This window comes from Idiotropiscis lumnitzeri, chromosome 3, assembly GCF_059441095.1.
Source record: "Idiotropiscis lumnitzeri isolate Australia: NSW breed Sydney's pygmy pipehorse chromosome 3, RoL_Ilum_1.0, whole genome shotgun sequence".
NCBI classification, from domain to species: domain Eukaryota; kingdom Metazoa; phylum Chordata; class Actinopteri; order Syngnathiformes; family Syngnathidae; genus Idiotropiscis; species Idiotropiscis lumnitzeri.
The window spans coordinates 12,801,354-12,828,763 of record NC_142393.1 but is presented as its reverse complement, the minus strand read 5'-3'; the positions used below and the strand labels follow the sequence as shown (position 1 = coordinate 12,828,763).

Sequence of the window (27,410 nt, the reverse complement as noted above, 5' to 3'; positions counted from 1 at the left end):
GGATTTGCATTTGTACAAATAAAGCTCCCAGTAGTTGCCTCCGATAGGTGCAGTTTGTGGAAAACGGCACTTTAAAAACAGCACTATAATAGGACACGTTTATTTGAACACATTTTTTTACAAGTGAATCCTGACGCTGGATTATTTTTTTCCCCACCACAGTGGCAAATGCGAAAAAGCCACGTGGAATGGATGGTGAACACAGGCTGGGCATCTTGTGAACTGGTGAATTTCTCATATTGTTCTGTGCTGATGTGTTGCCAGTCTGTCCATCTCATGAAGGCAAATGGAACGGGCAGCTCGCTGCACTGTGCACTTCCACATGATCACAATTGAACAAAGACGAAGAGTCATTGTGCCAGTCAGTCACGCACTAAAACAACTTGATCCATGAATTTTTCCACTGAGCAGACCTTATTTGACAGAAAAAGGGGACGAAGGTCATCTAATGTGACCTGACAACATTGCCTCATGATTTACGACAAACTCTACAACTGTTTTCCTTTGTGATTTTCAAACGTCTCACATGGAGATGCAAGGATGTCCAAACATTCCCCAATAACACAACATTCCAAAAACAATGCTGGAATATGAAATGCCAGATCTGTAGTTGGCGTTGCCTCTTCGTAATGAAAGACTGTCCCTTCTTACATCGGCGTTTGTAGCTTTGTAATGCACGTGAGTGATTAGTTTCTGGTTTCACCATCCTTTGTCGTAAATTTACACTTTGAAGGGCATCCGCCATTGTTATTTAGTTGCAACATACTTGAGGGTCGCTGATGGTGTAGTGGTCATTTTGCCTGACTTGTGTCCGGGGCGGCGTGGGATCGGTTCCCGCTCAGTGGCGGCGCGTGTGCCCTGCGACTGCCTGGCGACCATTTCAGGATGTAGTCCACCTTTCGCTCAAAGTCAGCTGGGTTTGGCTCCAGCAAGATCCCACAATCCTGCAACCCTGTGCAGGATTAGTGGTGTCAAAAATGACATGACATGACATTCTTATTTGTGTAGTTAGCAAAGATGTGAAACGTAACGCTAGCCGAAGTCACCTATTTGCCGGACACAAATAGAAGAGCGATTACTTGTGGTGAGTGTTTGTAAAATGTGTCTATACCACAGTGAAAATGGAAAGAAGAGTTTGCAATCGTAATGCAGTAACAAGATAAGCTAACAGTCTACCATGCTGCCTCTCCCAGGTCAGTCTTGGTACTACAACAGACATTTGGTTTGGAGGACGATTGTTGGCAGAGATTATGTCCTCATCTTTAATACACCTCACACAATCCGAGCAGTATGAATACACACAACAATGTTTTCCTCTTCATGTGTGGGATCGTTACCACTTAAAAATGGCTTAAGATGTAAAAAAAATATTACGTGCATATTCCATTTTGTGACTGGTTGTAAAACGGATTTAGGCTCATGCCTGCTGTTGTGTTTTCATTACACCTTCGAAACAAAATGTAAGTTTCAAGCTAAATGAAGTCACACCAGCCAATGCAAATTATCTTATTGAACTTTTTTTTGGCCCATGCTAGCGTTGACAATATCCATCTAAAGATGCGAGAACAAAAATATCCGCCCCACGCATTGCTCGGGGCGGCTGTTTGTAGCGTGCCAAGCGCATTTATTGCATCACCTGGGTCTTATCAACACCTATCCAGACGGTTAGGCTCCACTATTTAACACGTAAATGAGGACATGCTGAGCAAAAACACATGCGTTTGTTCTCATGGGAAGAGTGAGAGGCTAATAAGCGCTGCATTCGCCTCTGTGGAGTGAAAGAAGCCGAGGTCACGCTGAAATAGTTAATTAAAACAGCTTGTTGCCAAAACATTAGCTCATCATTCCCCAGCTTGTTTTGCCATTAGCCAATTCAGAGCCCCTAACACTGGCCCCCTCATGCAAAGGCTGAAAATTTGAGGGAACCAAAGAAGGTCTTCATTTGATTAGTACGAGTAACTGCAGTGATGTTTTTTTTTTCTTTTTGTCTTTTTAACAGAATCAGCTTTCTATACCGCTTATTCTCATTAAGGTCATTGGTTGTGCTGCAGCTGAACTTTTTCACTATACTTTCATCATTTATAGATGCACAGTAAAAATAAAAAATAATGTAAAGCTAAATATAAAATACAGTATGTTTGACAAATATGTAATCAGTTGGCATGTTTGAGACCACTTCTTTCTTCCAGATCGATACGGTGCGATACAGTACGAGTATTCACTCGTTGAGTACTCACTGATACCGAGTACTGATACCTCTAGTACTTCTGCTGTATAAAATTTCATTTAACGCAATGACAAAAAACGTTAATAAAGACCTTTCCTTCTGATGCTCATGATGATTAGGTCTTGTATTTAAACTGCCTTAGTATAGCGCCAACTACGGCAAAAGAGGACTTACTCGATGACAGATTCGATTTTTTTATTTTCTTTGTCTTAAATATCAATGGTTGGTATCGGCAGCCTCCATAAGTATCTTATACTGTAGATTAAAGACTGTATCGGCCCGATACAGATACCCGTTATTGGTACTCGCCCGTCCCTTGTAATCAGGAATGTAAAATAACCTGACAGAAGTTGGTCTAAACAAACAAAAATGCAGAGTTAAAATTCTGCCAAGTGATAAAATGTCATGAAATGTAAACATCCAGCTAGCTCTACAGTAGCTTGGCAAGTAAAAATAAGTTTAAAGCAACACCAAATAACAATTGTATGCAGCACTAATTTACTCATACTTGACCCGTAAATGTAAAGAATACAGTTGTAGAAAAAGGGTTAAATCCTTCTCAGATTCACTGCAACGTCTACATTTCCAGACCAAAGTGTATACACATCTGTTTCCCCATGTCGTGATTATTCAACACAACACTACGATATTTGTACCCGGTGAGCACTTACCACAGAGTCATCAAGTTTGTCCAGTGGTAGGATCCGCACTAAACTGTCATTTCCACATTTTTCGACTTCTTGTCAAATAAAACGAAATGTTTTTTTTTTTTTTTTGCCTAGACTGTCCTCACAAAATACAAACCAAGCTTTGTCAAAGCTCTAAATATCCGTTGAGGTTTCCAATAACCATGTTGTTTGATTGTCCCGTGTTATACAACGTGTTTCTGCTGTGTTGGTGACTCACACATCCCATTCATCCTGAAGTTAAGGTGCTGCCCTCTGGTTTCCCAAAAGGCTCTTCGGAAAAAAAAAAAATCCAAAATCAAAAGTTGTGTTAACATTGCTGACGGTGTTGCATAAAAGAGGAAGTCCACCTCAGCATCACATGGTGTCCTGGGTGAAAGGTCAGAGAAAGCGTCACAGTCACTGTCTGTTGATAGACACACAGACCACAACATCAAGTTAAAAAAAATTAATACTGCCTTTACAATGATCATTGTATTTTCTTATGTTTGTCGTCATACAGCGGTGCCTTGAGATACAAATGACCCTTATTACTTTTGGGAATACCGGCTGTTTTTTTTTTTTATTTTATTTTTTTTTTTTTTACGGAGACATTTTCCGAAATAGGCAAACAACTAAAAATGTCCTCGGTTTTATTATATCATGCTTAGTGGCTTGGCAAGCAGTCCAAACACACAACTATTTATATACAAACATTTACTTTTTCAAATGTCTCCTTAAATTGCAGTTGTCCTGTAGAACCTCGCGCACTTGACAGAGAAAGGCCATTTATTAGCAAAGTGTTGTTATTGTGATCCTTGAAGTGCAATTTTCTGCTAGCACTTAAACACTTTGAAAACACACTCTTGATCTGGCTGGTGTCTGAGAACAAAGCATGTTTAAGACTGCAACGAGGATGCAAAAGCTGCTCACCTTGGGCAACGGCACCTTGTAACTTTCCAGGCCAGAAAGGATTTTCCATGTCCGCCTGGACCCTTTTAATACATTCGGAAATAGAAAGAAGACGAGCAGTCCAACACAAACAGGATTTTCCATTATTCCCAAAGTTTTAATGGAAACAACACGCCACTTCAAACCTTAATAACAGTTTGTGTCCAAGCACGTGTTTCATGGCTGCGTCGTGTAATTCCTACCCGTCTGTTTTGTAACTTGGCTACATGTAATTGCTCTTGGTTTACTAAGAGGAAAATCAAGGATGTGTTCATCTGGAAAGAAGTTTACTCAGGTTCATTCATCGTGGCGTTATTCACAAAATTGCACTCGACTTATGTTTACACAAGAATGGCCTTGGGAAAAAAAAGTGCGTACGACCGTAGTACCGTTGAGTAGACTCTGCGTGGACTTCAGTTTTTCACTCTTTGTGTTGTTGCTATGTGTGTGTGTGTTGGTCTGTGCATGTTGCACATTCACACACTTAAAGGTGTAACTAAGGCTGCACAATCGCTATTTTGTCTGCCATGATTAAATTGAACTGATTGACAGCGATTTTTACATTGAAAATGCGGGCCCTGCTGCATATCTTATCAAATTCTTTCTTTATCAGTAGTCGGCCAACCAGGCGGGGGGCAGTCGCATGATTAAGGCTTCATCAAAAAGCCTCAATAACAAGTGAGTGTAACCTGCAGCGGGTGCCTCGAGTCACTTGATGGCCTGATGATAGCGAGTCTTGTTGATAGAAGAAAGGACAGCAACAATCAAAGATGTGAAGCATTTGTAAAAGCAATTTGAAGCAATTTGACTTGTTGTCCTTACACGTTTTTGTACTTGTATGTTGAGGACACACTACCGTAGTAGTCAACATACACTTGCCTGGAGGAACACTATAAGCACAAACGCTAGCTTTACTCAGGGTTACTTCAGGTTATTGCAACACAGCCTTTGGAACGTTAAATTACTTCATCCTGATGTGCTGGCGTACAGACGAGAGGAACCAACCAGTGTGCCTAATGCTAATGACATTTTAATATTTTTTTGCTTGGCCTATCCTGTCTACCGGTGAGTGAGCCAGAAAAGCTTCTCATTTTCCTACCAAGCCTGCATTCGGTAAATCCAGGCAAGATTATGTGGCCTCTCATGTTGGCGGCCCTGTCAACTTTTGCATTTGTGTCTTCACCCCTCCCCCTAGAATAGAAAGAAGTGTCTGATACAAAGGAACAACTGCAGGCCCCAAAAAACATACAATATGGGATTCAACCAGCAGCTTACATTCTAGGGTGGAAATTGCCTCAAAATTGCCTTTCTCATCCTTTTTGTTGAGATTTTCCTTGAGATGGGCTGTACAGGAACATCATCAAAAAGCAAAGTACCAAATTAAGGTTTTCACTCTTATGCAGTATGTCCACCGCAGCTGTTAAGTACGCTGCAGACGCAAATTCATTTTGGGCAGTATGTGCATAATAGAGCTTAAGTGTTGGAGTTTGAAACCGTCCATATACGTTATAAAAGGCAGATTTGCATGGTTGAAAGTCCTTGCATAATTTTATGCTTCCAGTCAAGTGTGGGGGTTGTAAATATTTACACATTGGAGGATCAATGCTTGCTCCACCTGTATATGACAAGCAATGATAGCGAGGCCAACTGCCGTTTGGTTGTTGAGCCCTGTCTTTGTAATTCCCAGAAGGCCGTGTGTGCCTCACCCTTCCCAGCACGAGTTAGACTCTGGCCATTGTCGTCAGAGCCCCGGAGCGGTTATTCGGGCGCTATTTAGCAACAAGCCTCTGCTTCGACTGTTATTGACCTGACCAGACGCCAACCTGAACCCACTGACCCACTAACCAGAAAACTCAAAGATATTGATTTTTTTTGGGCCATGTACTGTGTTGCAATGTGTTTTTTGTGCAATATAAATACACGAATATATATTTGAACTGAGGAGATATGGCTTTAATATATTTTTTCCCCGCAAAAATCCAGTTTCTCATTTTATCTGTTTATTCCTCCTATATGAAAGTGACATTATTAAAAACATTTGAAACTTTTTTTTAAAGAACATTAACATCCATTACCTTCAGCAGAAACAATAGAAATATATATTTTTTTAAATAACCGAATAAATGCTTACTCATGAAAAAAAATGCGCATGTAAAAGGACACAGTTTGAAACGAAAGCCGCTTCACATGATTGATTGAGTAATAAAAAAGTTCTAACAAAATGAAATTGAATGAATTGATAAAATTGATGAATCACCCAGCCTTTTGATTTGTTAGATGGCGCCACTGCATCAAGTAGCACAGTCATTGAAATAGTCATATTCAGAACGCTTTTCTTTCCAAATGTTTTTGCTAAATAGATCAAATTATAATACAGCACATAATTACATCATCTGGTAACTAATGCAAATGTGTGTTGGAGGCTTTTGGGGTCTGAGAACATTTCATTCGGAGGGTAAGAATAGACCACGAAATATGTTTACGCAACGATAGCCGACTAAACAACAGGGATATTTATTTCCCTTTGCATTTTCCCGTGCCAACAATGTTGTCACAAAGATATTCATTCACACTGATGCTGTTTTTGGCTTGCCATGCCAGTAAAAGTAGTTAGTAATCCAACTCAGCTGGGTACAGCATCGTAAAAAAGTCTATAGTTTGTTTGTGCTGCATTTTGATTGTGATGTATTCGTACATGCCTCAAATAAAAATGTGCATCCTCTGTTTTTACTGACTACTGTTTACAGAGTTTACATGCGCGTTTTCAGAAACTTTGAGACACATTTTCCAACGTTTCCACATTCAGGAGCCAAAACAGCATTAACAACCAACACACTACCATGCACACATTTTTCCCTCTTTTTCAGTTTAAAACGGTTTCATACCCCGAGCCCTTTGGGGGGAAAAATACTCATTTAAAATACGGAATTATGAAGTGTGAACACAGCCGTGTTTGTGCTGCATTTTCACAGAATGGTTTACTTATCTGCTGCAAGTGTCACAGGAACAGCCGGGGGCTTAGAAACGACTCATGTGGTGCCCTGAAGAAGCCTTTATGTTTAAACAAGCCCAGAATATTTGCTCGGCTCTCTTGCCCCACATTGAAGTATGGGAATGTCAACATACTCATCCCAAACAGTCTTCATAGAGAAAATGGAAAATAGATTTCATTTTAATCAGGGCTGTTTGTACTCTACCAACATCCAAGTCAAATTGGAAAATTCAAGCATTGAACCGCAGACGTTTGAGTTTGTCACCAGTGGGTGACCGAGATGAAGCCTGTCAGGGCATGAGTGAAATATGAGAAGTGACGTGAGGGTTGCTGCACTCGCGGAATGTGTGTGTGTACAAGAGAGATGTGTTCTCGATCTGCGGTGACCTCATCCTACTTGTTTAGTGGCCGTCTCCAGATGAAGGCTCAGAGAATCTAATTGGATCCTGGAGTGTTTGGCCTAAGCACATTTTGTGGCTTCCAGCCAAGGTGTGTGCTCTCATGAGGGTACGTTCCCACTGCCTAAGGGGACTGGCTAGAGCGCTCACATGGTCTTCTTGTTGAGAGGATTCTCCCCCGGCACTGAGATCGCATAGCATGCAAATGAGGTGAGAGTGTCCAAGTGAGTTTGGGGACAAAAAGTGGGAGGGCAGCTTGGAACACAAGTGTAAGCAGAAGAAGAGATGCGAGGTCAAAGCTGTCTCAGGAGGGTCGACACCATAGGAATGAAAGGAACATTTTGCTCTCGATCGCCAGAATTATGATGCAAAAATGGTGTGACAATTAGAATCGCAAGGTCAAAAGATGCGTTCCAATTTCTAGGCCTGGTTGTAACGGGCTTAGATCCAATTTGGACATGTAAATGTTTTCTCCTTATCTCTGTTTATCTATACTTATGTCGTTTTTGTTGCCATGAAGTATTGATCTGTTAAGAATCAAAGAAGCAATGGAATTCCTTTTAATTGCCTGCCATCTCAACAAAACTAGCCATCAATATATTTTTCCTCACAAAGTGAAAGAAGAGTGGAGGTAAGGAATATTGAGAGTAATTCCCCTTTGGAGATGAAGATCACGATAGTGTCAGAATTTGTCGACCCAGCTGAAATATTTATTGAGCAGTCCACGTCCCCACTGGTTTATTTTTTACCCCGGAGCTGCCAGTCTGAGTATGCGGAGTCCAAGTGGAAGTCCGCTCGCTCCCTGCCGCGGCATCCGGAGAATGACGCACCAATGCCTGGGCATGTGTTTGCCTTTTAGACCGTGCATGCGTGCGGGGGTGTGTGTGTGTGTGTGTGTGTGTGTGTGTGCGTGTGCGTGTGCGTGTGTGCGTGCAGGTCAGCATCCATGCGTGTAGTGTGTGTTTAGTGTGTTGACTGTGCACCACAGGGAGGCTGGCCTGGTGCACCCCGCCCGAGTGCACCCTTTCAAATAAGTACGCCAGTTCATGTTTGCATAGCGACAGCACTCCAAGCCAACACGTGCAAGAAATAATTTACGTATAGCAACGAAAACAAGTGCCTTAGTGGATCATTTCCCTTTGGCTTTGCTTGACCATGCAACATTTTTCAAGCTTTTTTTCTTTTGCGGGTGTTTCTCCAACCCTGTTATGACAGGATATCCTCGACTACACCTACTTCATACTGTGGATATTATCACATTTCCCCTTAAATTTGTCACTTACTGGCATGTGTCTTTCATTACTGTTAAATAATCTCTTCATTTGCAATTATAGAAGGAAATAACCTAAATGGTGCGGGATCTTTTAACCCATATGCTCCTGATTACATGAATGGCAACACCAATTGTTCCTTTTGTCTTCTGTGTGGGTTTTATTTTTTTTTTTTTTACTCGTAACACCAAAATGGCCGGAAAAAAAACAACGCAACGAAGACACACTTTAAAAGTCGTGTAATCATAACGTTTCCCCTCTTTAATGCCCTGCAAATCTCTACGCTTCTGCTGTAGTTTTGATTTACCACATGCTGATTGTGTATAGGTTATTGATCGGCACATTTCCATGACATCGATGTCGCACTGATGCGGTATAGCGAATTTGACCGCTTGGATTGCATTCAGGTTGGCATATCAGATTTTTATCCACATAATTGAGGCTTGAGCATCTGTGATATCCCTTTTTTTTTTTCTTCCTGCTTACTCTGCCATGATAGGAATCAAAACTGAACCACCAATCTCACAGCACACGTACAGTACTAAGATTTACAGATTCACAATTTCTACAGAAATCGAGGCCTGACAAATGGAACAAAAGGCTGATCTGCTTGCAGGAAACCTTATTCTGTGTATTGATTGTAACAGGTTGATATCAAGCTTAATTGTACCTTCTGTCATCTCGGAGAAGTGCAATTAATTGTTCTGCTAGTCAATATGTCGCTGGAATAGATGAACGAACAAAGAAACTATTTGTTGGAAATTAATTTGGGGACTAATTAAGTGAAACTTGATAGTTTCCCAGATGCCTGATGAGCTCTCACAGTCTCACTGCATAAAAACATAGTCATAGATGAGAAGAATTCATTTTTGGTACGTGCACTGTTGCTATATTACTGTGTTCATTACTGTGTTCATTGTTATTATAAGTGCACTCCATTTAGTGTTTTTATTATCGTCACTTCATATCTGAATTTGATGTGTAGACCTACGATTTAATTGCAGCCTAAATGGGGATTCCCTAAAAGCAGTCACTTGAACTGGAAACATCCCCACAGTGATAATCTCCATTACTGATGAAGGGAGTCAGTGAGCACATGAAGTGACCTAAATGGACCAAATTAACTAAACAGAGTAGACACACTTGAAAGTCCTGGAGCAGAACAGTGGATCTCAATTTATTTATTCATTTATTTTTTTTTATCGCTTGCAATATTTCTGTCAGTTTAGCGTGTGTATATATATATATATATACATGGCGGATTGCTGTTTGGAACGTATCTACTTGCCTATTGCGCAAATCTGTGGTTTATAGGAGCAGTTTTTAAAGTAGTATTGACTGTAATGCCCTCACATGTGGGAAAGGAGAGCCACAGTCGCCAATGTCCTACAAACAGTAGCTCTCACATAGAAACTACAGTACTGTATTTTCGACACATTTTATGTTTGGATGTTTGTGCATGTGTGTTCTAAGTAATATTTATAATACGTATAAAATTGGTGTTTTGAACTCACTGTGTAGTCCTCATCTCAATGAACAGGCAAGTCTTTTTAAGGCTACAACGACATTTTACTTGCAGCTTCGGACTATTATGTATCTTTTCCATTTATGGTTCCAGAACAGCCCCACACCACACTGCACCGGCCTGGCTTGGCCTGGCCTCTGTTGCTTTTCCATCACAAACAGACACCGATCCAAGCCTGGTTGGCCGAGTGTGGCGTGGGGCCGTTCTGGAACCTGTCATGGAAAAGCAGCTTTAGACACCTTGTACGAAGCACAAATGGATACAGTGTCAGTTTTGAGATCAGGACAAAACGCAGTGAAACATACATCTGTCTCGTTCATTTTGCTTGTCAAGGGAGCTAATTGAAATTTCTAGACTTCAGCTTTGGTCTGTCTTGATGTTTATGTGAGTTTCACGACTTATGTGTGTGTTTTTGGTGCCCTCAGGTTTATAACTTTGTTCTCCCTGGGACCTCTCTGGCCAATTCTTTGTGACATTACCTTCAATTTAAAAGGGTTGTAACATGAAATGCGTGTATTAACATCCCCCCCAATAATATGCCCATTCTCGACTCATGCCAGTGTGTGAGACATAAATGCCAAGGAAAAGAGCAGCCAGGATGACCTATGACAAATTCTTGATAGCTCTCGTGACAGAGCAAACAAAAGTTTCCTGCCCTCTCTTTCAACCTCTTTTCCTGGTTTTGGACAGAGTGGGCGGAGCCTGCCTGACTGTGTGGGAGGAAAAAAAGAATCTCATCCTTAAGAAGCAGAAGGGCGAGCAGGTTTGTACACACACCACCTGCTTAGCTGGAGCTGCTTCCCGCTCGCTGCGACTCTTTGGAGAGCTGAAGTGGCTTTCGGGTTGGCTTCCCCAGAGTTTGGGACTTTGTCGCTGAGCCGTTGACATCCTGTAAGTAAATATTAGCTTGTGTCTTGTTTGGACACAAACTGGTGTGTTGGCATAGGTTGTCCATGTGTACTTAAAAGGAGGAGTGTTAAAGTTACTGTTTGGATTGCGAATCAGGTCACTTGAGTAAAAAACACAACTCTGCTGTAAGCGAGGCAGCTGTTCCTGAGTTGGAACGCCAGTCTAAAAATATGATTGAAACATTTAGCATCTCTGCTCTATTTTAATTCCTTCTCAGCTGTGACACTTTTACGTGGTGAGCTGTACCTTAAAGCACATCTGATGTTTCAAATACCGTTTGTGGCTGTTGGTAACGTAAACAGAAATTGGCTTTTCTGAGACTTCTCCTCAGGCTCCAACTAGATCTGTTTAAAGCATAGGTGTCCAACATAAGGCCCAGGGGGCTGGATCCCGTCCACCCCATCATTTTATGTGGTCTGCTAAAGCAAATATTGTTTGTCTACCCAGTTTTGTACTCTTACTACAATACTATGATAAGTGATACATTCACCTTTTTTTACGTTAAAAACTGTCACTTAGTCAATTTCTTTCTGTGTTTTCAGATACATCACTGCTCGAGTATAGTAAAAAAGTAAAGTAGTATACATACAGTATAAATGCTATATGTCCATGTCTACGCTTTCCGACATTAGTGCTGATCCCACAGCATTGACTTTAGTGACTGAGAGCTAGTTGCAGTCGTGTCAGTAGCTAGCCATACGGCACACATAATTACTCGCAGGGGCTTAGAGCCCGCAAGGTTGGATGAGTCAAGTCACCCAGCGAGAGTTTGGTGTCAGTCAACCCTGATTGGTTGTTTTCGCTAGAGCTGTGCTGCGAGCCTGGAGAAGCTGGCAGGGGCTAACAGCTCGAGAGCTAGCTTGAGTTCTGGAAAAACGTAGTGCAGCAAATTACAACCCAAGAAAGCGTGAATGTTTTACTTATACTAATAATATTGGAATTAGGGCTTTTTTTAACTATTCAAAATAAGAACCTGGATCAACAAGGCTGAGTTTTAGTAATTTTATTTTACCATGGAATGTGTGTGAGCATGGAAATTCAACAAGCACAAATTGTGTAATGCGCACACAAATGTGACTTTCGCTTTGTGCCAACATAATTCGACTTCATAAAGCCACTTTATTCATTTGCATTCTCTTTTATTATGTTGATGATGTTTTTATACACTATGGTTAGGACACTGGAAGTGTCGTGTGTTGACTTATTCTTGCACTGATGCATTAACTAGTCTGTATTCTTGACGCAAATGTCATTAAATCAAAACGAGTATTTCAGAGAGGTGTTAAGTCGTAAAGGTGTCGGTCAACCTCCTCGTACATGACAAATAAACATTGTCATCTTCATTGGCGACTTTGAAATTAGTTATGGTACATCAATGTGTTTATGTATTTGAGGGTAATTTTGGGCTTCATCCAGCAAAAAATGTTTTTAGTTGCGCCATTCGGTGTTCACTTAGTTTATCTTTTTGTGCAATTTTGGAACATAACCCCGGCAAGAGGGTTCACTTCATGATGATTTACTTTTCTACTCAGAATTTATTAATCCCGTAATGAGAAAATTCAGGATTTACAGCAGCAATGTGGAAAAAGTAAAAATCCCGCTTTGTCCGACTTGACAGCATTTGGCTGTGAGAGTGAGCTGAATAAGAGCAGTAGTGTGACTCAACTATGTGCAAGAAGAATAAATACTGGAATATGTTGCATACAGATGTGAATGTGAACAGCAGCAATTGTATAGTCAGACTCTCAAAATATGAATCAACTAGAGCAGGAAGTGTCATTGAATAGGATGTCCACAGGGTAAAAAACATAATTATCTCTCAGTAGTGAATGAATGAATAAATATTAGTATATATTAATATCATAACTATTGAGTGTAGTGTTGTTGTTAAGTCTCAAATGTAGCAAGAAGGAAGGATGGCGTGGTCCCTCTCCTTTTTTGTGAACAAAGGATTTTGATCTGTTTGGCCAATATTATCTTTGCTGTTTTCTTCGGCCACCTGCTCCATTTTGTTACCTACTTTGTCAAAACCCTCCCGCTGACAAACGCTGAGATACAGTGGTGCTTGGCGGCAGGCTTGCAAAAAACAAAAATACATCAGACCTGCAATCTTTGGAGGCGATCGTGCGTGGCTGGTTCATATTTCTTGGGGCCACAGACGGTGGTTTTGTGGAGAGGGGGGGGTTAAGCGGACAGTTGTGGATAGAGGTGATAGGGCGGGCGCATATAAAGATGTCATACCGGACTGTTCATGTTTCACTGCTCGCTCTTGCAGTTGACTAAACCCTTGTGCAAAACAGTTGCATAACTCTTGTCGTCCAGACACTGCACAGTCATGCATGTGGGTGATGTTCTCCACCCAGCCTCGCACAGAGGCAGCTGATATCTTCAAAGCCGGTGCTTTAGGGTTGAATCCTGTTAAGTCTCTTGCTTTCCAGCTTGTCCCTCTGTCTTCATTAGCTTTACTGGCAGATCCCTAAATCAGCCCTGAAAGGGAGTGGCTGATAACCTTCTGAACTCTCCCTTCAAGCTCCTTATTGACTTCAAACCGGAAGCTGTGCTGTGCTGTCCTCGGGCGATTGCACTGAGCCAGCATGCTAATAAGCCAATCAACATATCTTCGTTTTTATTTTTTCAGACGTGTAGACTATGAGTCAGTCTGCTAATGAGTTGTCACAAACTCCACAATAATGTAACTTTTCATGCATCATAGTAAAAGTTCGGCTTCTGTCCAAACAAGCAGAGAACTTGCTGACTCTTTGCGAAGAGGGTTTTACTTTTTTTTCATTTTTTTTAGAAAAAATATATAAAACTTTGTACTCACGGGAGATTATAACCCTTTGAGGAAGGATTCAAAATCTGATTGGTTAAACAAACAGCTGTCCTTTGAATATACTATCATTTAATTTGAATCGGCCAGATGAACAGATTTTCAAGGCCCTGGGCAGATTAAATTGACATGGCAGCACACAGACAAAAAAAAAAATATTTCGCATCTACGTGTAGTAGAAACAATGCAGTCGGAAAATGCAACTAAATGAGGAGAATAGTCAGTTGGGAATAAATGAATAGAATTTTGTGGAATGAATATTACAATTTAGGTTGTAAATGTGGCTTTGTGCTTCTAATTGAGTTTTGGCCGGCAGCCTTGCTTGGCCAATCAGGCTTCCCTCGCATCTTGAAAATGATTGACTGATTCTCCAGTCATGGAAAACAAATGGAAAATGGAAAAAAAACAAAAGTCAAGTCAAATTTATTTGTAAAGCCCTTAAATCTCAGATAAGTATCAAAGGGCTTCACATGCCCACGATTGACAAATATTGATGACATCGCCTGATCTTAACCCTCCCAGAGTGCAAGCAAAAACCTAAAGAAAAAAAAAAAAAAAAACAACGAACATTGAGAAGGGGCCGCAAATGGGCGTAAAATGTCCTGGAAAATAATTTTTCCTCCCTCTCCTACTCTCTGCCTTGTGGATGAACGCAAATGGCTTCAACAGACACGCATGCCTGTTTTTAGCTGCCTTCAGTGGGCCACGCTGAGCTGTCGTGCTTTTTTTACTTCACCTCTGCTTGCAGCCGGCACAGCATCCCACTTGACGTACCAACCAAGTCGCTAGAGTTACTGACTTGTCAGACCCAAGTAAGACTTTTTTTCTCCAAAGAAACGGCAAAACTGGTGACTTTCAATTTAAGAGTGCTGCTTCATCGAGTGTGAGTTTTTTCTCCCTCCTGTCTGCCTCCTGCGTTGAGTGACCGAGAGCTGCAATGTGCGTGCCGTCGCTGTTGGCTGTGCGCTTTGAAATGAAATCCATCTCTGCTTTCAGTATAGCCGCAGCGACCATGACAACGGCTTCAAGGAAGCGACGGCTAACAGGTAGCCTCACTGGGCCACAGTATTAAAAACTTGCTCCATGGTCCAACAGCAAAAACAGAAACTATGTGACTGAGAAAAACTTGACTCGCAATTCAGCTCAAATAAAAGACTGTGAATTTGCATCGAGAGCAGAGCTTCCATTTTCAATGCCGTGGGTGCTAGCATGGACTTTGTTGTCTCTTTCACCCACCAGCAGCTCGTTACTCAGTCAGCTCAATTCCATCGTCTTGATTTACTTAACAATGAAGGTAATTTAGACGTCAACATCCAAGTAGGATCTGATATTGATGTTTGCGAACAAGTCGTTCATTTGAATGGCTCTTTTCGGGGTGAACGATGAGAATCGACTTACAGCTTTGAGAGAGCCATTCATTTTTCTGAGGCAATATTCGATGGTATTTGGTGACATTGACTCAATCTGGTTAAATGTACAAAATATAAGGCACAATTGTGGGGGAAAAAACACTTCTTCAAAGCTTAGGGGTGGATTTATTAGTGTTGTGATAATTTGACTGCTGCTGTAGCAGATGGAAAAGTCCTGGGAAATCATTTTGAGAAAATAGTGGGACCCCATTGCCATAATTTTCCCCCGTCGAAAGATGACTCTATTTTTTTTTTTTACGCAAGTTGAGTTGTCTGTGGGCAATGTCCAGTGGGATCCTGGCCACTGTGGTACGACAGGATATCCTGCGTCACAGAATAAGCACGTGAATGCACTTTGGTCATGTTTGGCAATGTTTATTTGACATGGATGGATGGTGTTTCTATTTTTCAACTCTTGAGCACAGTTTCTTTATTGTTGCTAGTGTAGCGACAGTTGGAGGAAAAAGTATGTTGGATTTTTCTATCTATTTCCGAATATATGAGTCAAAAATGTAGTTTGATTTTTCATCTGGATCACAAGAACAAACAAACGGAGTCTGCTTTCACTAATACCACACAAACAATTGTGTTTTCACGTTATTAGAGACCATAATGTAAACATTGCCGGACAGGGAGGAAAAAGTAAGTGAACCCTTGGATTTAATGAGTGGTCTCGCCTCCTTTGGCTGCAATAACCGCAGCCTAACGTTTCCTGTAGTTGCAGATCAGACATGTTCAACAATCAGGCTGAGTTTTGAACCACGCTGCACAACACATTTGCAGTTCAGCAGGATTCCAGCGATGTCTGGAAAAATATCTCTCTTGAGGTCATGCCACAGGTTGAGATCAGAACTTTTCCTGGGCCGCTCTAAAACTCGTATTTTCTTGTGAAACCATTCTGCTTCTGTGTCATTGTCCAATTGCAACACTCGTCCTCTTTTGAGCTTCAACTGTTGGACAGATGGCCTTTCGTCCTTCTGCAAAATATATCCGGGCCTTTACGTAGCAACGCACACCCATCTCTCCGCCATGCTTAACGGTCGGGATAAGATTGTTATAGAAGTATGTTGTGCCATTTTTCCTCCCTATATGGCATTGTATGTTCCTCCCAAACAATTAAACTATTACACCATATGGAAAGCGCTTTGTTACAGCTCCAGCTGTTCGGAAATATGCTATATAAATCAAGTTATATTGTATTGTATTCTATTTGGTTTCATATGTTCAGAAAGTATATTTTGCATGACCTCAAGCGCGCTATTCACACCAGACATCCCGTGAATCTTGCTCAGGAATGGTCCGAAATTCATTCTGATCGTTGTGAACATCTGATCTGCAACTGCGGGAAACGTTTGGTTGGGGTTGCAACCAAAGGAGGTTAGACGAGTTATTAAATCCAGGGGTTGATTTTCTTGTCCTATGAATTCATTTCAATAAAAATCTGAAAATTTAGTTGATGGTGTGGAATTCATTGGGCAGCCTGATGACATAATCAGACTTTTGAGAGCAATTTAAGAAATTCCAAAGGACTCACATACTTTTTCCTCCCTCTGTGCTTCTTCAACCGCCCTGAAACTAAAGTGTGAGAAAATATGAAGTGGTAAATTGTTTCCAGGCCCAAGTTTCCCTTTAATTATTCCGATGCAGGCTAGCCAAAATCAGCTGTGCCCCTCATGGATTCCCCTGTAGCTGGAGCTTCCTCCCCACACTATTTCTGGTCATAGACATACTGTAATTGTAAGTCATATTCTTACACATTAATATCCTGGTCAAAAAGCAACGTTAAAAAGTTTTTTTTTCAGTGTGGTTCATCATAATTGCATGACTGTTGAATCGCTTAAGTTTCTGTAATGAAATGTCATTCCTCGGTCTGAGACTGTGGTGGGTTCCTGTGGCACGTTTGTCTTTTTGGAGGCGTCGTCTGTTGTAACTGCAGAGGCAAACATGGAATGGGAGACACGCAGAGGGTTGTTTTTGTTTTCTTGGTTATTCATAGCTCAGTCTTGCTCCCACGCAGACACAGGGACATTTGACCTGAAGAGATGTAATTGGGGACGTTCAGCTGATGTTGGAAGTGACCCCCCCCCCCTTTTTTTTTTTAAGATTTACATTCATCACCTTGAGTACTGTGCACTTGCATGTGATGGCTGCACCAAGAGTAAGGTTCCAATATTTCTGGCCTGACAACGTTTGCTGGAGCCCTCTTGTGTTTACCTCACCACCCCCACCAAATAGCAAACAAACTGGCCCCTATTCAAATGACTGAGAGGGACAATGTTGCTTTTTGCGCACTTTTTTCCATTTGAGATGCCCAACTCAAAACGACAAGCCGTTGAATAACAATAGTTGCTTTTCTCAGTACTATCTGACGATATTTGCATGTTGATGGCTTCTCTCGTTAAAATGTACATTTTTGCACTGGTTCAATTCACATTTTTTTTTTTTTTTTTTACTGAATACTGCAACGTTTGACTGAAAATTGGAAATAAGAAGTGAGAAACATGGTTCAAGACTATGAGTTAACAGTTCTCCTGCAGACTACACCATTGAATTATAAACGTTACTTACTAAGTCTGCAAACAAAAAAAATCTAATCAAAGTTGAAATACCAAAGTGATTCAAAAGACGCTTTTAACCCAGAATGCAAGCAGTTGGTGCCCATTGTTTCTTTGCAAAGTGGTGTCACTATCTACTGCCGTTTCCTGCATATTGCCGGCTTTTCAACTCATTTTACATGTACATGTTAATGGAGATTGTTTTAACACCGAATATCTGCCAAGCACTTTTACACACCGCTGGCCAAGTTTTTATTGGCAGCCTCAATTGATTTGTTTACAATCGTCAGTGCAAGGAAGCCTGTTGGAGACGAGCATTGATGAGGACTCTTAATGACAAGGCACAACACGGACTTTTTAGAACACTGAATTACAACCTCTGCCAAAGAATTACAATCTTTGCGACCAGTGAAAAACACCAAGCAAATATGAGCCATTCTCATGAAGTAAGAAATGTCTTTGTTGAGGACATGAAAAGTTTTAAATAAGGCCAGGAGAGCGGTGCTTTTTTTTTTAAGGTTAATGACAAGGTTGCAGCTTACCAATCCTTAGGTGACTGAGGTTGCAATGACCGCACGTTTGTCTGGGTAAGTCCTTCTCCGGAGTCCATTTCTATGTTATAACTCAACCAGCCGGACTTGACGGTTCATTTAAAGTAGAATTTCCAAAGTTAAATAACCCCAAAGTTGTAAAGTTCAGAATTTGACTGAAACATTTATAACGCAATGCCGCTTGAAATTTGGAAAACTGTAGCGTTTCTAACAGTCCTCATATATAAGAGACTAACAAAGTTCCATGTCAACCGATACTTGCAAAGAGACAACTGCAAACATCATAGCACAGTTGACTGCATAAAGAGAAAAGACAGAGACAACATTGTTCACAGCCCCACGACAAACCCCGCCTCCTTGTTGGACCTCTATCGGAATCTTCCAATACGATGCTATTTGTTCTTAACGTGGCCAGCTCTGAGCTGATGTTCAGCGCTCGCGATCCCTCAACTAAAATGGCAACTTAGAATGATCATGACATTTTGATGGCATCTTCATTACAGAAAGAGAGAATAGGTCAGAGTTCAGTGTTTATAAACTTGTTACATAATATACGGGATCGTTTGATCCGTTTTCCACTTTCTGAACAGATGGAGCGTGGATTTGAAGTGACGGTGTGTGTGTGTGTGTCTAAGCCCTTTGATTAGCCCAACTGCAATGCCATCGTCTCCTCTGTGTGGCCACCAATTAGACGTGTTTGTTAGCAAGTGAATACTTGCACACTTGAGAAATAATGGAGATAATTCAGTTTCAAGATCAAATTATTCAAATCCTCCTTGGCTTCACGTCTGTCTGCGAGCACGTGCCTGCCTGCTGTCAAGCTTACTGTTTCGCTTTCTGCTGCTGCGGATCTGACTCTGAGCTGATGAAGTGAGAGAGGTAGGGGAGAAAACAGAGTCACGTGTTGAGGAAGACGGCTATAAAAAGACTAATTAAAATGTATTTGCCATTGATCTTGTGAAGGTGGGGGTGGTAATGTTAACCAGAGTGGAGTGCGGTGAGATGAATAATGTTGGCGGAAGGAATTTGCGAACGGTTTTAAACGGCAGGCAAAAACTTTTACCACTCTCGATAGTAGCCTGTAGCAAATACATGACACGGTCCACTCACAAGCTAACGTAAATAGTGATGCAATCCTCTGTGTATAAAACAGTCCAAGAAAAGGAGCTATTGTATGCAGTTTTAATGCAAGTCATTGTGCAAAAAAAAAGGCTATTTGCAGCTGTTTTGTCCGTTGACCCCCCCTCGCCCCCCCCCCCCCCAAAAAAAAAACCACACACACACACACACACACACACACACACACTTACTTTCTCCCTCTCAAAGAATTTTCATTTGAATGAAATCCCTCCCTCAGTGCACTGTTGTTCTCACATGGGGGCGGGGTCTGATTGGTCAGGATCTCTTACGAGGTAAACCAATGAATGTGTGACTCCCGCCTCTGACTCCACCCCCTGTGCGAAGCCGAGGTCCAAGGCCTGGCTTGTGATTGGAGGGCTGTCGGAGCCTGCCGTGGTATTAAGTGCCGTCCCGTCTGCTCCACTTCAGTACTGAGGAGAGTCCCGACTGGCTGCCAGAGTGTGTGAGTGTGTGAAAGAGAGAGTGCGTGTGTGTGTGTGGGTGCATGCCTGGAAATGACTTTCATTGGCATTTGATTTGGACTTTTTTTCCACTCATCAGGACTGGAGTTTGTGTCCGAGCACATCTGGACACGTTGACTTGGGAATGTTGTTGTTTGCCGGCTGAGCCACCTCAGCTGATCTCTGCTTGAAGAGTCTGACCAGTGACCCCGATAGACGGCTTAACCCCCCCGCAGGTCACCGCCGAGCCCGACAACGGTGTCCTTGCTGGGCTCGATGTGGAATTTGACCCCAACGGACCCTGTCCTCCTAGAATCCATTCACTGAGGCCGGACTAGGGGGAAAAAGGGGAAGAAGGATAGAATAGAAAGAGGAGTGAGAACATCAGCCTAAGAGAGCGGTAAGCATGTTGAAGGGGGGAGGGGAGGGGGAGACTTGCAAGAAAAGACTAAAGTACAAAAGAGTGATTTTCGAGCTGAAAGAGGACATGTGGAAGCTTCATTGTCCATTCAAGCCTCACTTTTTTTATTGACCCCTTCTGTTTGCCGCGACAAGATTGTACTGTATAACCACGACAAATGTCACATCAAAGCCACACATCTCTTTTTATTAACATTATGTACACGTGCAGACATGAAATTTCAACTCAAGGGTAGACTTTGGTTGTGTTTTAGACAAAAGCAGAAAGCAATACATGGCATCGTTTGGAACAAGTGGTATCCACGTTTGCTTCACAGTTGTGAGGTTTAGGGTTCGAATGTCGGCTCGTGTGGCTTTTGGATGTTTTCGGCTTGCTTGCTTCGGTATTCTTCGAATACTCCATCCGGGTTCCTCCCACATTCCAAAAACATCCTGTTGCTGTTGCATGTTGGGTAAATTGACTTGGCTTGAAATTGTCCAAAAGCGTGAATGTTTACTTGTCTGGCGACCGGTGGATGGTGTGGCCCACCTCTGGCACAAAGTCTCAAGGCTCTGACACACCTGCGCAAATGACAAGTCATATTGAAAATGGATGCTTGTTATTTGCACTATTTGTCTGTTGCTGTTGACCGCAGTAAGGAGACGCATGTGGGCTAGAAAATTGAGCGCTCCAGCAAAGTTCAATGTGTGGAGTAGCAGTCGTCATTATTCTCACTGATGGGTCAGAACATTTCTCACCTGACTTTGTCTCAGGGGCGGGTTGCACATTGTGCTAGTTACTAGCTGATCTATATAAATAACTTTTCGTGTTCACATTTACATCAATAGCCAATTTAGAGTCTTCACGGAAAGGCTCTCAAGCATGTTTTGGGATGTACTGTATGAGAAAGCCTGAGGAAGTGGGCTTAAGACCGGATTCGAACCTCAAACCTCAGACTGTGACGTAAATAGGCTGTTCACTGTTCTACTTCTTTTATTTGATTTGCATGATATTCTAAATCAAAACCATGTGACTAAAGCCAAGTCTTCTTGTTGTCTCTTTGCAGCGCCAGCATGCCAGTGGAGACCCTGCGGCCCTCTGACGGTCGCCTGGCCGGGGCTCCCTTCACCTCCGCCATGCCCTTCAGGATACTCACCAAAGGGCCAGACTACTTTCGGCGTCCGGCCGAGCCGGCTACCCGCAAGCTGAGCGCCGTGGAGCGTCTGGAGGCGGACAAGGCCAAGTACGTTAAGAGCCAACAGGTGGCACTGACGCGGCAGGCGCCGGTCAAGCCTCCGATCATCCGCAAACCCCTCGTCCCCCCGGCCATGATTCTGCAGTGCCACATGGGCACTCCCCCTGCCAGGAAAAGCATGGACAGTGGCGGCGTGAGGGAAGGACTCGGAGGGAGACGAGGACCTCCTCTCAATTTGGATATTTTGAACAACCTCATCAACGACGTATGCGACGGCCCACTGCCCTCCTCCCAGTCGTCGTCCTCCACCTCCCCCTCGTCATCGTCCCCTTCATCGGGAGCTAAGAGCATCGGCAGCAGCTTGTCAGCAGAGCACGAAAAGAGCAGCCGATTCCTCAACAACCTCAAACCGCGGAGCGCCGCCGTGTCCTCGTCCACCTCGTCCTGTACATCATCACCTCTCAACCCCAGCCATCGTCCTCCTCCTGTCCCAACACGGGCGCCCCGCATCTTCGTCCCGTCGGCCTACGTCTCTCCAAACACCGTCACGGTACGCAGGGTAGACGTTCGACCCCATGCAGAAATTAGAAAGCCTCAGAGGCCCCAACTCAGGCCGCGACAAACTGCCCAGGGTCAAGTAGCACATCCACAGGTCCCCCCACCACCTCCGCCGGCCCTTCAAAAGCCGCCTCAACTGCCCCAAGCAAACACCACCACAAGAACCACCCCCTCACCCCCTTCTTACTTGCCGCCCAGCCCCATGCTGGTCCGTGCAGGGATGATCCCACCCGCCTCCCCCGCCTTCACCCGCCTGTCCAACGCCAGCTCCAAGGGCTCCGCCCGCAAGCACCCGTCATTGCACCGCTCCAAGTCAGACCTAAGCGACCGCTATTCGCGGGCCACGGCCGACCTGGAGCGCTTCTTCAACTACTGTGGGCTGGATCCCGACGAGGTGGAGGGCATGGGCGGAGTGGAGCGCTTCACCAGGGCCAATTCGGACATCGTGTCCATCTCCAAGCTCCGCAGCGTCAGCACTCCCAGCTCGGAGTGCGGGGACGAGGCCGACAGAGGCCGAGAGGACTATGAGGACGATGACGAGGACGGCCCCGGCGGCGGCGGCAACCAGCGCGTCCCCTACGGCATCTCCGTCATCGAGAGGAACGCCCGAGTCATCAAGTGGCTCTACGGCATCCGACAGGCACGAGACACTAACAGCGCTGTTTCAAACGTCTAGACTAAATCTCCACAGTTTTTTTTTTGTATTCATATGAAGAAGGGAAGTCACTCTTTTCATCTTTTGTGGCCTTATGTCCGACATTTTTACATCACTTTCTGATGGAGATTCACATTTCACATTTGGAGACTTTTGGGCAAGTTGTGATGTGCTCTTCTTTTTTAACTTGAACAATATTACGTTGTATCTGTAAGCAATAATAGACTGACGAGGATGGTTCCTCATACAAAGGAACGGTACTGTCTCAGTGTGAATCTGCATGTCAGAGTACCACAGAGAACCTCGCTAATGCTGTGAAAGTCACAAAAAAAAAAAAAAGCTTCCATTCACGTGTTTTGTACTTTTGGAAATCACTTTTGACTGCAAAACTGTTCTTCTACTCGTTTCTGTTGGCATGCAAGTGTAATGTTTATGTACATTTGGCACTTTAATGTCAACAAGGCACGCATGTACTACGTACTTCATTGCACCAACACACATTTTCAAGTGAGTTAGCATCAACATGCTAGCAGCTTACATTTGTGTGTGTGCGTGTTAGTGTACGTGTCTCAGATCTGTGTGTCAGATCTGTCACACACGCGCTCATTTTGGGGATTAGGCTGCAGGATAAATCGTGTTTACCTCGCATGTCCCGGCACAGAGCTGCTAAAATGAAGAACAAGTTGCATGGTAAAAAAAAGATTTTCCCTTTTGCACACAAAAGGGTTCGATCAGGGGTGGGCAACATAACACCCGCGAGAGCGTTTTTATGTGGCGCGCCAAAAAACAAATAAAACCTCAGAGGAACTGTTGTAAAAAGCCCCACATCGTGTAAGCCACAAATGTTCGTAATACTGTAATATACAAGAATCATTTTTCCCCTCCATAATCCCTCAGAGGACTTGAGCCCACCCCTTTTAAGTTCAGTATCCTAAAGAGTTCACTCGTGGATTTAAAAACAAAAGTGTCTCAGGAAACTAAATACCGTATTTGGCATACTAACACAAACGGACCAATATTTATTTGGAAAATGTAATTTAATGTATTTTTGTCAACACTTGTGTACAGAATTCAATCGGAAGTGCAATCTATTCATATTCACACCACAATTACGTCGGATGAAAACAAGAGACACACGTGCAAATACAGTCAAGCAATGTCTGTGAGTGATGAAAATGGCAGAGAGTTGGCGTATGCATAATCTTACGGGAACATTTTTTTTTTCTTTTAAGGACGTTCCTCCTTTAAACTGTCATGTCACACATGTGACAGTATCCCAGAAATGCGGATGCCCAAAGAGGTCTGAAAGGCTTTAAAATGGTGTCTTTGAAAATATAATTAAAACACAGTTCAAGAACATTCACATTGTCTGTGGACTTTTTTATTTTTTGAAAATCTAATCCTATCTCTGGGTTTGACTCTCAGCTGTAATGGTCATTTGAAAACATTTCTTTGTTCTGAAGTGCGCATCAAACTGGCAGCACTTTGCATTAAGTACTTTAGCTCTCAGCTTCAAACAAATCTGTTGGGTTATTGGGCATTGTGTTGCCCGCATGCGCTTCCCAGTACATGGAATTAGCCTGCCCAGCTTCAGCAGTCTTCCGAAGAACTTGTCGAAAGTCACACTCCCTTCCCACCATGACATCATGGCCCACGTGATCCACAAGTGTGGTTTTGATCTGCAGCCTTCATGACATGCTAGCTCTGATCATGTGGCGAGTGCGGGGCGCCATCATTCCGTCTGCAGTCTCACACTGGGCAATGGAACAGATTTTTTCCCCCTCTTCTTATTAACTCCCCTAAGAGGGTCACAATTCAATTCAAATTTTTAATCAAAATCTAAGGCAATTTAGAGTCATTAATGTAACTAACTCGGGTGTTTTTGTAAATATTGGGGACGATATTGAACCGTAATAAAACACAAAATGTGTTTTTCCAATTTATTCTTCAGTGAACCTAACGTAACTTTTCCATGAATGTTGAAGAGTGATTTCAAATAATTGAACGAACTTCCTTAGTGAACTCGAAGTTGAATTTGTAAGCATAAAAGAAAATGTTCAGTTCGTTTATTTTTCTTTTTTTTTTTTTTTTTTTTATCTTCAGTTGCCCGACATGGATTTTTCACAGACACTTTTGATTCTTTAATTAACCTAACTTACTAGTTTTTGCATACAATGAAGGCAATCCAGAGTCCAATTAAAACAAAAATGTGTTTTTATGAAGCTCAAAGACAAGCGAGTCTTCAATGACCCTAACGCATTTTTGCGCACTGGACAATTTCAATCAAGTATTTTGGGGCAGAATAATTCATTCAACTGTTCACTTAACTATCGTGTATCTAACATGTTTTCTTGACCGGCCTGAATCAACAATGAACTAAAACATGATTTCTCTGAGGCGACAGTGCTGTCCACTGGAGCTCCCTATCAGGAGCAGTCTGAGATACGAAGGCAGATTGCTTATGTTGGAGCCATTTGGTAGCGCAAGTTCCTAACGCCGCGCAAAGCATGAGCTAATTCCCATGTTTTCACACCGTGACTGCATCATAGTTACATAACCGAGAGCGGACTCCTCTGACCCGGCGGCTTTTTGGTAAGATGGAACACATGTCCTGGGACGTCTCCGCCTGCTGTGCTCTCGGCGGACAATGCCCGCAAACGAGCATCAACGTCAGCGCCGTGCACTCATGCTTGCTCTCTGGCTGACTGACCATATGTTCATATTTACTGAGATCAACTTGAGTCCTGGCATGCAGTCAGAACACACACTCACACATAGCCTGTATGTGCCTTGTTGCGTGTCGCTGGCCGACTTTGTTGTTAGCGGCCTCTGCTGTGGGTTGGCCTGTTATATTATGCTTCAAATGATCCAAACGCCAAGTAATTTATATGCGCAGTTTAGCCAAGCTAGCTTGATGTCGGATGGAAAATCACATGCGATGTAATACGAGTCAATGCAATTTAGGTGCTCACACGTTTGGATTTTCTGCTTAAATTCTGTGCCCGCCTGCATGCGCAGGTTGACGAAAATACCAAAACGTAGCTTTCGACCACGCTGCGCACCACAACTTTGTCGTTTCAGTGAACATAGTGAGAAGGGTCTGATTTTGGAACGAAGACCTGTCCCCGGAGTACAAATAATGTATGTCAGAGCTTCATATTGACATTCTGCATGTGATAAGCTGATTAAGGCACTAAGCCAGATGGGATCTTAGTGTTATTTTTTTAACGATATTTGTGTGTGTGTGTGTGTGTGTGTGTGCATCTCGTGGGAAAGTGAAAGTAGATTGTCTGTGTTAGCTTAGCGTGTTGTTGCAGCGCATTGCTTGGGCTCTGCTTATCTCTGTTCATCCTTCTTGCCATTGTCCTCCTCTTATCTGTTTATCTAAATCTTAGCAGTACTGGCCTCTCATTCGTGCTTTTAAACATGGTTGTCAATGTGCATAATTACGGGCATGCACTGTGAAATGGCAAAAGCCGCACGTGGTTTGGTTTGTGTTCTCGGTAGAGATGATTATTGCCATGCTTGACAGTATGACATTACAGAGGAGGTCCACAAGAACAATGTCAACTCTGCAGACTCTACTTGGGTTGGCCTGGAAAAAGACACAAGTATTTCTGCTGGAACAAAAAAAAAAGTTTCCGTCCTTCCTTCGGCACAATTTTGCTGACAAGTCAACGCTGCGGTTGAGACCATCCAAGACGCTGAATAGATTTATGTTTGAAAAGATTATCTGCTGCGTTTTCCCTTTTTTCCCCTCCTTGAGTTGAACTGCAGCAACTACTGACATATTAGTTTGGCAGCAATGAGTGAAGTAAAGGGACGTTGACATGATTTTGTTTTTAAACTGGAGACTGCAGGGTGAATGAGTGGTTTGCTTGCCTGACTCAGTGATCTGATTTTTGCGGTTCGACTCGCAGCTCCAGCTTTTTTGTGTGGCGTTTGATGGGTTTTATTCAGGTACTTTGGCTTCCTCCCACATTCCACTGGCTAATTTAATGATGCACCCCCGTCAGATATGACTGTTTCGCGCTGTTGTTGATCAACCAAAAGCACATCCAATTTCATCAGATTTTTAATATTTAAACCTGTAGTAACAACATGTACGGAGCCCCTCTGGTGCCACAGTATGAGAAAAAAATATTTTTTGCTAATCTGTACCCACAGTTTACTAATCTGTTCCCACAGTTAGATTAGCAAAAAATATTTTTTTCTCATACTGTGGCACCAGAGGGGCTCCGTAACATGTGATAATTTTACCTTAAAATTACCTCCAAACTGATCATGTTCCGCTCATATGGAATGACATCAGGAGCATTTCTGTAATTGCCAAGGCAAAATCATAACGACTATTTATATTGAACGCTGTGAGATGGAAAAAAAAAAAATACATCATGCACAATGAGATGTTTGTTACATTGAGGGAGTTGCAGCTGACAGATGACGTTTGCGTCAAATTTGTCTTGAAAGCTTAACGCGACGTTGTCAAGGAGAGTGTGATGGCAACAAGTGCGTGCCCAATTTGTGTCTCTGGTGATTAGAATCAAAAACTGGTTCTGGTTCCCAGTAATTCGAATCAGAGGTAATATTTGTTTACTTGTCTGCTGATTCTGCTCATTGATTCCTGTTAGAATAAAACTAAGTGATGACTGTAACAGTATTCTGTATAGTGAAGACTGAACAGAATGAAGCAATGACGTCACATGAAAGTGGCGCTGCCGCACGATATATCCCTCTAT

At 42.7% G+C, this 27,410-nt stretch overlaps 1 protein-coding gene across 3 annotated transcripts; it reads left to right on the top strand.

Annotated features, from left to right (window-relative positions):
• Window positions 1-10,776: 10,776 nt before the first annotated feature.
• LOC148339975 (protein FAM110A) lies at window positions 10,777-24,030 on the top strand. Of its 3 annotated transcripts, none has more exons than XM_088292246.1 (3): window positions 10,797-10,920; window positions 19,964-20,263; window positions 21,330-24,030. In XM_088292246.1, the coding sequence occupies exon 3, from the start codon at window positions 21,337-21,339 to the stop codon at window positions 22,690-22,692; it is 1,356 nt and encodes a 451-aa protein (XP_088148372.1). In that variant the 5' UTR covers window positions 10,797-10,920; window positions 19,964-20,263; window positions 21,330-21,336; the 3' UTR covers window positions 22,693-24,030. The 3 variants fall into 3 exon arrangements, with proteins under 3 accessions (XP_088148374.1, XP_088148372.1, XP_088148373.1); XM_088292247.1 differs by lacking the exon at window positions 10,797-10,920 and adding an exon at window positions 19,747-19,865; XM_088292248.1 differs by lacking the exon at window positions 19,964-20,263 and having other exon boundaries at window positions 10,777-10,920.
• Window positions 24,031-27,410: the final 3,380 nt, after the last annotated feature.